The sequence below is a fragment of the Aulonocara stuartgranti genome (assembly GCF_965226115.1).
Source record: "Aulonocara stuartgranti genome assembly, chromosome: 9".
Lineage (NCBI taxonomy): Eukaryota > Metazoa > Chordata > Actinopteri > Cichliformes > Cichlidae > Aulonocara > Aulonocara stuartgranti.
In genome coordinates, this window is record NC_138960.1 from 5,977,621 (window position 1) to 5,988,613 (window position 10,993).

The 10,993-nt window shown below is 37.8% G+C and overlaps 2 protein-coding genes across 2 annotated transcripts in view; one reads left to right on the plus strand and one right to left on the minus strand.

Annotated features, from left to right (window-relative positions):
- Positions 1-10,448, minus strand: part of cubn (cubilin (intrinsic factor-cobalamin receptor)) — an 86,274-nt gene extending 75,826 nt beyond the window's left edge. Inside the window, exons 1-11 of the mRNA XM_082545856.1 lie at positions 10,263-10,448; positions 9,918-10,047; positions 7,220-7,315; positions 6,967-7,005; positions 6,763-6,864; positions 6,140-6,243; positions 5,258-5,384; positions 4,884-5,052; positions 3,480-3,611; positions 1,642-1,737; positions 1,256-1,380 (exon numbers count right to left, since the gene is read on the minus strand). Coding sequence (XP_082401982.1) covers positions 1,256-1,380; positions 1,642-1,737; positions 3,480-3,611; positions 4,884-5,052; positions 5,258-5,384; positions 6,140-6,243; positions 6,763-6,864; positions 6,967-7,005; positions 7,220-7,315; positions 9,918-10,047; positions 10,263-10,375 — 1,233 coding nt within the window. The 5' untranslated portion in view covers positions 10,376-10,448. The remainder of the gene's footprint in view (positions 1-1,255; positions 1,381-1,641; positions 1,738-3,479; positions 3,612-4,883; positions 5,053-5,257; positions 5,385-6,139; positions 6,244-6,762; positions 6,865-6,966; positions 7,006-7,219; positions 7,316-9,917; positions 10,048-10,262) is intronic.
- The window catches only part of LOC309713922 (uncharacterized protein), a 253,893-nt gene that overhangs the window by 66,248 nt on the left and 176,652 nt on the right, over positions 1-10,993 (plus strand). The window lies entirely within an intron of this gene.

A 10,993-nucleotide genomic window follows, 5' to 3' on the forward strand; every position in this document is an offset into this window, starting at 1 on the left:
CATGTGGTCCTGAACAAGATCACTGCCTTAAACTTAGTTACATTCTCAGAAAGACAATGTATTCTGCAGTGCTGTATAGTCTATTATTATAAAAATAAATCCTGATCAATAACAGAACCTGGTCTGACAAAAGAGGGGTTTCAGTTTCTATACCATATGTGAATATCTAGAGTGTGATTAGGACAATGAATGGGATCATTTATGTTTTGAAAGAAGCCAACTGGGTATAATAAAATGCAGTGCTGAGACTGTCATTTTCAACATCTCCATGGATGATAAATCACCCAGAATAGTTATTTCACTTTTTTAATTTTCCAGTGAGAAAGATTGCATCTTCTCCTCTGTATGTGCTTTGAGGATTCAGACTCAAGGTCATGATTCATTTATTTATTTAAATCCTGTCCTGTCTGGCAGCTTCTGCAATCAGAATTATGATATGAATGCATGTTGTGCCAAACATATTTTGCTTTTCCAAGACACATCTCGGCTATATCAGCATGCCCATCCCGGCAGGAGAAGAAGCGAGGCCATAGATTGGGCACTCACAGCAAGGGGGTGGGAGTCCCAGAGAACCCCGCTAGAGCCCAGCCACCCTGGTGCAAGCTGAGATCAGGGTCTCAGGGCCCCAGCCACCCTACATGGCAAGGCAGCCAAAGAGGGCACAGACCCCCAGACCCCAGAAGAGTCATGCTCCCCAGTCAGGAGACTGAACCCACCACCACAAGCAGCCCAGGCACACCCCAGTCACCCACCGCCACCAACTGAGGCAGAGACCCAGATACTCCAAAAAGGCAACCGCAGTTCTCCAGCCTCCAGGGAGCCAACAGACCCCAGTAGTCCCAGAGATCGCCTGATGATTCATTTGAACTAACATATTAATCCTGCTGTAACTAGGTCTGGGCAAAGCAGAGTGACTATGTTAATCATTTATGAAACAATTTACTAACAGGAACTTAGAAGTGAGAAACTTACTGTTAAATAGTTCACATTTAGTTGATTTACTGTTAGGTGTAGTTAAGGGCATTATTACAATATTCTTTTATTATGAAATGTTCTACTTAATTTGTTTTTTGCTGATTTTTGGTTTGTTTTTGAGGGTCTGGGAGCAAACAGTCTCTATGGAGATGGGGGGTTTGGGGATGACAGGAGGAGTGAAGCTACAGGGAGTCATATAAGACTCCACAGAAGTGTTGTTTACAGACAGAATTCTTTTCCTAATTTTTACTCCAGTACACATGCGCATGCACACACTCACCACACACTGTCCATTGACACAGGGGTTGCTTGTCTGACAGATGTTGCTGGTTTGGGTGCAACCAGTTGGTCCATATCCATTGCCTATGTAGCCTGGTGGGCAGGTACAGACTGGGAGACTTGATCCTGGTGGATGCAAGAGATTTGAATAGAAAGGGGTTTGATCAGACTTGGTGACTACTGATGATGTTTGGGGAATCAGATGAGCAGATGCATACATAACTCTTAATTGAGCAAAATTTCAGGAAGAAGTACAGAAAGAAGAAATAAATAGTACTTATTTCATTCTTTCAGTAGTAAGTAGGTATTATTTGCTCATGCTTCATTCTTATTTGGTTGACATACAAAGCAATAAACCCATGCTTCTTTTTTCTTGTCTTTTCTTACCAGGGCTGGAACTGCAGGTGGCTAATGGGTAACAGCCTCCATTGTTAGTATCACAGATGTTAGACTGTGTGCATGCTTTCCCATCCCCTTCATAGCCTGCAAAAACAGAGGAGTTATCTGTGAGTTATCAGTGCAAATGACACTTTGTGCCCTCAGACTGTGGCTTTCACATCTGATGAGCCACAGTCAGTCACCCAGCTATTTGACTAAGTAACAAAAATATTTCTATTTTTAACAGACAAGAGTTACAAAGAGTTTTTACAGCCAGATACTCAACATGCAGTAATAAACAATTTTTCACAGCTATAATATTTACATTTTAAAGAATTAGAGTTTAAATTAGTGATGGGATTTCCGGCTCTTTTTAGAGAACCGGCTCTTTCGGCTCGACTTGCTAAAAAGTGCCGGCTCTTTTGGCTCCCAACCGGCTCTTCAGGTTGTTTTGTTGCTTTAATTAATTTATTATTAACAACAAAAGGAATTACTAATGTAAAAAGACGTGGTTTTATTTATATATGCTTATATATAAAAATATACAGTGACCCCTGCACGTACAAACCCCGAAGCACGTACAAACTCCAAAACACATTTCTAGCATTAACTGAACTTCGAAAGCAGAGCTACTAGATCACTTAAATTACACAATTGAAAGCATGAAAGCATATGTGTATTGTTTGTGTATTTATACACAAGCACTCATATATAGTCAAATAATTTAAAAAAAATGTTCATTTACCTGTTACTACCACACACCAAGTCCAATCGTTGGTACTTCCTGGCTTGTGTAGCCACTAGGTAACAAAAGCTCAACACTGCCCCCTAGCATCCTGGAGCACTTCTGTTGTGTTTTGTACGTGTTTTGGGGTTTGTACTGCTTTGTCTCTAGCGGCCACCATAAATATACTTTTATTTATTCACTCCACATAAAATGTAATAAGTAAATAGAGCGCTTTGAGTACTCCGTGAGAGTAGAAAAGCGCTATATAAGAATCAGTCCATTTAAATCATATAATACAAAATCAACTATTTACATTTCAACTTTTAACTATTTAAATTTTCAGCTTTTTCCTTTTAAACAAATTTAAAGTGAAACAACACAAAACACTGCAAACCACAACACAATTAAATATAAATATGAAAAAATATGAAAACAAAAAGAACATGCATATTCTCTGTCATATGGACCTGCATGAATAAACTTTCTGAATCCTTTATCATTCGCAACTGAAAATAGTTGTGGATGATTACTATACCTTTCTAATGTGACGTTGTTGTCCCTGGCTCTCTTTCTCTCTCTCTCCCTCCACTCTGTTCCTGTGCTACTGTGAGTGTAACTAACTCCCCCCTTTTCCCAGCGCAAAGCACAAGGCTCGCACGCGGAGTGAAGCGGGGAAGAAAGTGCGAGAGAGAGAGAGAAAGCAAAAAAACAACCCACGGCTGCCAATAAGGAGCCTGCTGGCGTCGTTTACTTCAAAGAGTCGGCTCTAAGAGCCATTTCGTTCGCGACCGACACATCACTAGTTTAAATATCCAGAGTTCCATTGCACTTTGCATTAAAAATGAAACTAAATTAGTTTTTTCTACACCACATATCTTGTAAATGTTTCTCTCACAGCTACAGTATTGTGTACTTTGTGCTATGGTATGTTATGTAGTATCTTGGACCAGGTGGTGTCAGGCTATGTGGTGATTCAAAATGTTTTATTGAAAAGCGCAGCTTTTTACTTGGGTTAAGTACACCAGCAATTTCAGGGATTAAGTGGAGCCAAGCCGTAGAAGCTATAGGTAATCTTCCTGCACATATGCGTGACATTCAGTATTGTTCTCTGCTGAGTTACCTGGAGGACAGGGACCGCAGTGAAAAGAGCCCATGGTGTTCAAGCACTGAACCATTGGAGTAGTGGAGCAGCCGCCATTATTGGTCAAACATTCATCCACATCCTGACAGCTATAACCATTTCCTTGCCAGCCTAACCATGTCAGAGAAAATGAGAGGAAAAATCTTAAATCTATTTATATGCACAAATCTCAACAACTCATTAGCAAACTGGGATAGCGCAAGATGCAAAATGCTATTTAACTTTACAAGTTTTAAAACAAATCTTGGAACATCATTTCTAATTACTCGTAAAAATCTCATAAAAAATACATTTTACTGATAATAGCACATAATAAACATATTAAATGTTTAACTGAGACATTTTACTACTTCATGAAAAATATTAACTAAGTCTGAATTTAATGGCACATAACTCATAAAAGTTGGGATGTCATATGACTGTGTACAGGCAGAGTTTCTCAGAAGTAAAGCTGGGCAGAGGCACACCACTCTGCCAAAAAACAAAACAAAACTGTGTCTATGAATTGTGCAAAATTTTCAGATTGCTCTTGAACTGAAATTTGTGAAGATTTTGAACATCTCATCATCTACATTACATGTTATCATCAAAATATTTCTGGAAAAATCTCTTTGTGCAAGGGACAGAGCTAAAAAGGTTCTTCAGGGAATCACGTTTTACTGCATTAAAAACAGGCGTGAGTCTGTCACAGGAATCACTGTATGAGATCGGGAACACTTTCAGAAACAAATGTCTGTGAACACAGTTTGCTGTGTCATCCATAGATGCAGGTTAAAGCTCTGTTATGCAAAAAAAGAAATCCTGTAATGCAGTCGTCTTCTCTGAGTCAAAGTAGAAAGTAGAAAACTGTTCTGTTGTGCTAAATCAAACAATACATCAAAACAAACAAAAAATCCAACAAAGAAGATCTAGGCCTCTTGACAGGTAGAATCACAAACCAGAGAACAGTCCAGTATCTGCTATTCCCATTTTCCATTAGTTTATGAACTGTTGTTAAAATACAGTGGAATGCTGCACAGTGGTAAAAATGTTTCAACTTTTTGATACGTGTTGCTGCCATCAAATTACATATTTTTGCATGAAATAGTAAAATGTCTTCATTTCATCCATTCATCCATTTCTGATATAGGATTGTAATAACCTGACAAGTGTCAACTGTAAATAAACCATAGTAAGTGACAACAACAACAAAAAAACATCAAATGGCTTAATTAGTGCTTAACACTTGTGTGGTATAAAGCTATCACTGCAAAGAATAGTATTAAAAGCTAAAGCTCTGAACAAAGAGTTACACTAATTGTTTTAGCATCAATTGTCTCTCCTGTCTCCAAATGCTCATTTAGAACTGGCTATACTATGGCTTGTTATGTTATTAAGCACTACCAGAGGGACAGGCTCCACAATAGAAGGATCCCTGGGTGTTGTAGCAAGGAACAGCTGGGTTGGTTGAACAAGGCTTGTTGGGAAGGTTACATTCATCAACATCAGCCACACACGCTGGGTTCCCAGCTGGAGCTTCCCACCCACTCTCACAAATGCACTGGTATTTAGGCTGTTAATTAGCAAAAGTCAGTGAGAACACTTAACAACAACAGATTGATAGATAGATAGATAGATAGATAGATAGATAGATAGATAGATAGATAGATAGATAGATAGATAGATAGATAGATAGATAGATAGATAGATAGATAGATAGATAGATAGATAGATAGATAGATAGATAGATAGATATCTTAGGGTAAGCGAGTAGTTACCTGTCCAGCTATGACTCGATCTGCATCAATGCATAAGCCATGTACACACAAGTCACTGCCTGCGTTCCTGCAGTCATCGTAACGCATCATACAGAGAGTCCCATGCCATTCTGGAGGACAGCTGCAACTGCATACAAAGAGGAGCATGATCATATGGGGTATGTGTTCTCCTGACTGGGCATCAGGCTAAAACCTGAATGGTCAGATTCCACAAAACTGATCAGAAATGCTTACAGTGCAAAAGAATGACAACCCAAAATGCACTGAAAAAGCAATCCAAGACCTTTTCAAGGGAAATGGCCAAGTGAGTCACTTGATCGCTACCCAGTACAGCATGCTGTTAAGTTATCGAAGACAAGCAGTGACTGAAGGTGGCTGCTGTAAAGGCCTGGCAGAGCATCAGAAACAACTTTTGTTGATGTTCATGGGTTCTAGACTTTAGTCTCTGGATTTTCATTCAAGTGTTAAAAAAATCGTAATTATTTCATTCCAAATTCACTGTCAAGGTGTACAGAGGTAGAATTACAAAAACTTTCTTTGTCCACTGTTTGTAAAGCTAGCTGTGTGTTACAAGCTAAGGACACACTATACTGGACCTCTGCTGTCTAATCTTACATATACACAATACTAATACAAAGTGGGTACCATGAGTGCATCTGGCATTCATACTTTACACTGCTTGATAAATACACATTACTTTGTTTTCTTATTGAATCATAATGGCATCAAGGTTTCTTTAAAAAATGGAAATCCTTCAGGATGTGGAGGAGAAAGTCTTATGGATCAAAAGATAGATAAGAAAAGACACGAGGTGACATAAGCCAGCATAATGTAAAGCACTCATAGAATTAGTAAGTAAAAAGAGCAAGGCATAAGACTTACGTGAATGATCCAGCAGTGTTAACACAGGTTGCCCCATTCTGACAGCCTTGTGACGTTCCTGAATAGACCTGACATTCATTTACATCTGTTGCACAGTTAGGACCCTAACACACAGACACACAAACACATACAGAGAGAGAGAGAGACAAGAGAAAACATGGGTTTATCAAAATATAATGCAGGAAAACAAGGACCCAACGAAAAGGAACGCAGTAAAGTCTTATACTAAAACAGTACTGGGATTAAAAGTTCGAGGTTTCTGGGTATTATTTTATTTAGTAATATCACACCCATGTATTAATCCATCCATTCTCTTCTGCACATCCATATCAGGGTTGCAGACAGACAGCCATTCACCCTTCACATTCACACCTAAGAGCAATTTAGAATAATCACTTAACCTAACCCCACTTACTGCATGTCATTGGAGCGTGCAGGCATGCAGACACAGGGAGAACATGCAAACTTTACACAGAAAGGTCCATCCACACAGTGGACTCGAACCAGGGACTTTTTTTGCTGCGAGGCAACAGTCCTAACCGCCGACTTTGGTAAATGTCTACAATCCATAAATAACAACCTGTAAAAGTTATGAAGAATATGAAGAACAATACTGAACTCACCCCCCAGTTGCCGGGACATATACAGTGATATGAGTTTAATAAGTTGAGACATGTTCCTCCATTCTGACAGGGATTACTGCTGCAAGACACCCTCTGCACTGTCTGCAAGGGGAAACAAGGGAAGACATGATATCTTAGGTATGGTAAACAGATTAAGCCATGACCATCAACTTCAATAGAAGTTCTTGACTTTTTCTGACTCACCTCTTCAAGTGTGACCACTTTATTCTCAAGTGTTGAAACCTGACAAGAAAGAAAAGAGGCAGTGTAAATATGTTTGATGACAATGGCTACATTTTTCATTATAAGCACTTCACTTTACTGAATCAAAATTATTCATGGGTTAGGGTAAAATAAAAGGAATGAAGTGAGCATAAGTAACACGACCAGTAGTAAATAAGTTAATGGCAATATTAAAAATGATTTTATTTACCACCAGGAACTATCTTTGTCCTACCTTGGTATCAAGCTGGTTTAGCTTGTTGGTGATATCAGGAGGGACGGCTCCTCCGTGAGATTTAATGTCGTCAATGTCATCTTTGTTGGTTTTAATCTGCATTTAGAAAGTCCATAACAGACGGTTCAGTGTTAAAAAGCTTTAAAGGAGGGGTCTAAAACATGATTTGATTCTTTTTAGTCATATTGCATTTGTGATTAAATTTATCAGATAAGAATAAAGTAAATGGGGTAAAAAAGAAACTATTCGTTTGTTTGCATTTTTAGATTAGCTTAATAAACTAAATATATTTTAGATTTTTAAATATTTTTGGTCTCCATTCACCTGGCTGCCATTCAAATAAAAAGTTAACTTAAGAATTTACTTCCCATCATCATCACTATCCTGAAAATTATTTAAAAAAGGCTAAAGCTTTTATTTATGCAATAAAAGATTTCACCATCCACCTAATGTACGGTCATATGAAAAAAATACTGCATGAACATTTGTTGCAAACGTTTACAATAATCATGTGTGTTTGTGTTTTTAGCCTTTTAAGGCCTACTCTGGACTTATACTTGAGTATATTTCAGATCTTCTGTGGCCTGTCATAATGTCAGGTCCTTAGCCAAGGCTCTTTTAATTATTTTATACATGCATTTAATTTGCCTGTTTTTGAATTTATGCTGCTAGTCCCCTTTTGCCTTTATCGTTTCTCAAATGTTTTCGGGCTGCTTGTTTTCTACCTTGTCTTGTAAAGCACTTTGCAAATTTGTCTGTTGTTGTTTGTTGTTGTTTAGAAAAAGCTTTTACCAATTTAACTATATTATAGGGTTATTACACCTGTTTTTAGGTTTTACTTCCATATTTATTTTTATCAACTATAAAATCCTTGGGAGTAACAAAGGCTTGACATGCAGTCATGCTGCAGTTGACATGCAAATGTGTGAAAGTACTCTCCAGGAAGCAACATCATCTAATTATCAGAACATGTTTATTACTTTGAAAGAAGTTGTAATGGTGGTATGTTGGAGCAGCAGTTTATCGGCAGCTGAGAGGAAGAGGTTGGATAAACTCATCAGGAAGGCCAGCTCTGTTCTGGGATGCACCCTGGACCCAGTACAGGTGGTGTGAGACAGAAGGACTCTGGCCAAAATAACATCTCTGATGGACAGAGTCTCCCACCCCATGCATGTAAATGTTGCTGAACTGCAGAGCTCCTTCAGTGACAGACTGCTGCATCCTCGATGCATGAAGGAGCGTTTCCGCAGGTCCTTCCTCCCTGAGGCTGTCAGACTGTACAATCACAACTGCTCCCAACAAACACAGATGTTTACATCAATGCTGTAACTGCAATAAGTTAATTAACCGATTCACACTACAACCTGGTTTGCCTCTTACCTGTAGTTATTTTTATTTCATTTAATAACTGTACAGTACTCTGTTTATAGTAACCATTGTCCTTAATGTAAATATGTAAGAAAAATTGTGTATGTTTCTGTTCCGTGTCCTGTGTACTGTTTGTTTGTATATGTGTCTTTTTGGCTGCTGTTACAACCAAATTTCCCCTTGTGGGACAATTAAAGGATTATTCTATTCTATTCTATTCTATTCTAATAATAATATGTGTCAACACATTAATATGATTGCCAAAAATGTATGAAATTTGATTACCATTTGATATTTTTAGGCTCACATAAACATGTCTTCATTTTACACACAAACTGAAAGGGGAGAATTATAAATCATAGTATTTGAGTATTAGTTTTCCAGGTATAGATAGGGTTCCTCCTGCAATCCTGATAAGGATAAGCATGGAGATTATAGCTGTGTGTCTGTCAGACTGTCTGTGTTTATTTATGTCATATATAAAATGATGAAGTGAAATAAATTGAAAATAAACAACGACATCTAGCCCACCTTCTGCCCAAGAACCAAACATATCTGCACCCTAATTACAGTAGTCATAATACAGCATCTTAATTTAGAAGTCTTTGAGCTATAACTCAAAAATGTTCCTCCCCAAACATAAACAAAAAAAACATTCATTTTATCTATATTAGCCTTAGCACCTACTCATAAAACTATTCATCATAAAAATGTTGAAAAATTTAATGCCGTACTGACTCAAATGTATCTAGCCCTGAGCTTTGGTCTTGCTTTGTTGGCTTCCTAACTTGTTAATGATTCACAGTGTCATATGATGAGCAGCAGTGTTTGGTCATTAAAAGGTGATGAGATATAATTACATACTTCCAAAAGTCAGAGAGAATTTATTGGGCTGAGAAATCAGAAAAATTGCTTTATTGTTCCAGTACGAGTGGCAGTACAAACATTTGTTTTAACTACTAGATTGAAACAAAAGAACCAAAGTAATTAGTGACTGGATAAGACAGTGAACTGTTATCTGTGTGGGAGCATACGTGTCTGCTAGGAATGGAAAAAATTACATATTATAAACATTATTCATTTTAATTAAGTAATTTGTTATTTTTTATTCACTTTGTTAGGATGCCATTCACTAATAATGTGACATGACCTTTGCTTCTGTTTTTGAGGCTGTCCCTGGGTGTTTCAAAATGTGGATGTTATATACCATAACCATCACAATCGTTGTGCCTTAAGTCACTTACTATCATTGAAATGACCATCGCACGGAGGCAGTGATCTTGTAAAATAACAAAAGAAGAATATTTGCTGCTGGTAAAAGAAAGCTTACTTGACTCAAAAGTTGGGTGAGGTCTTCATTTCCCACTTTAACCCGGCCTGACGCTGAGGTCTGGAAACGGATTTCTTTATTGTCACCAGTTGTGAAGACAAGGTGACCATTATCTGACACCATGGAAGGCCTAAAGATTCAAATGTCCAAAATTCCATTTCATATTTAGGTCGGTAAAGGCGATGGTTAAAAAAATGGGGTCGACTTATACTATTACAAATACATTTATTCTCTTAGAATCAAAGCTTAAGACAAATGTGATCATATGCATAACATGGCATCTTAATGACATGAAATATTCAAAGAAAAGCGTAAAAAAAAAATTTTTTATAAACACCAACTCACTGGTCATTGCTAATCTTCCTTTGGCTTCCTTGTTGTGCTGGGTCATTCAGGTCTCCTTGCAATCCCACCAGAAGGAATACAAGTGCGTAGTATAGCCGCAGTGTCCCTGCCATGGAAAATGGATGTGATGCATGGACACCCTCAGCAACTCTACTGGGGTTTTACATGCTGCCACACTCTAATGCTCACTGCCAAGACTTTGACCTGACAGTACAGCCATAAAGTACATCTCAATTTGCCCCAAATGGTTAACTATAGTTTATTTATTGTGGTTTATTATGGTTTAACTATGGTTTATTGTTAAAAAGAATGTCACTCACATGATTTTAAGAAATAAGTAACCCATTTCAGGTGACATTATGTGCATAGCGTAAATTTGCAGATCTCAGACATGGTTAACGTTAAACAAACACTGTTTTCATACAAGATTTTTATATCTTTATTAATGAACCTTCCATGCTTCGACCATGATTAAATTATGGCAAATTAATTTAGAATTCTAAAACTCATATTGCATGTTTATGAAAAAATGTTCCCACCTGAAAGTCTCAGAGCCTTGGTTGATTTTGCCATAAAGATGCATTTCTTTATGTTTATAATATGAACATTGTCAAAGTTACAGGCATCTGAAGTACATTGGGTGTAAGAGTTGTTTTTTTTTAATGTGTGCATTTTTTCCAACATTGTTAAGGGGGGGGGGGGGGGGGGAGATTTCTGGTAACTTACTGGAC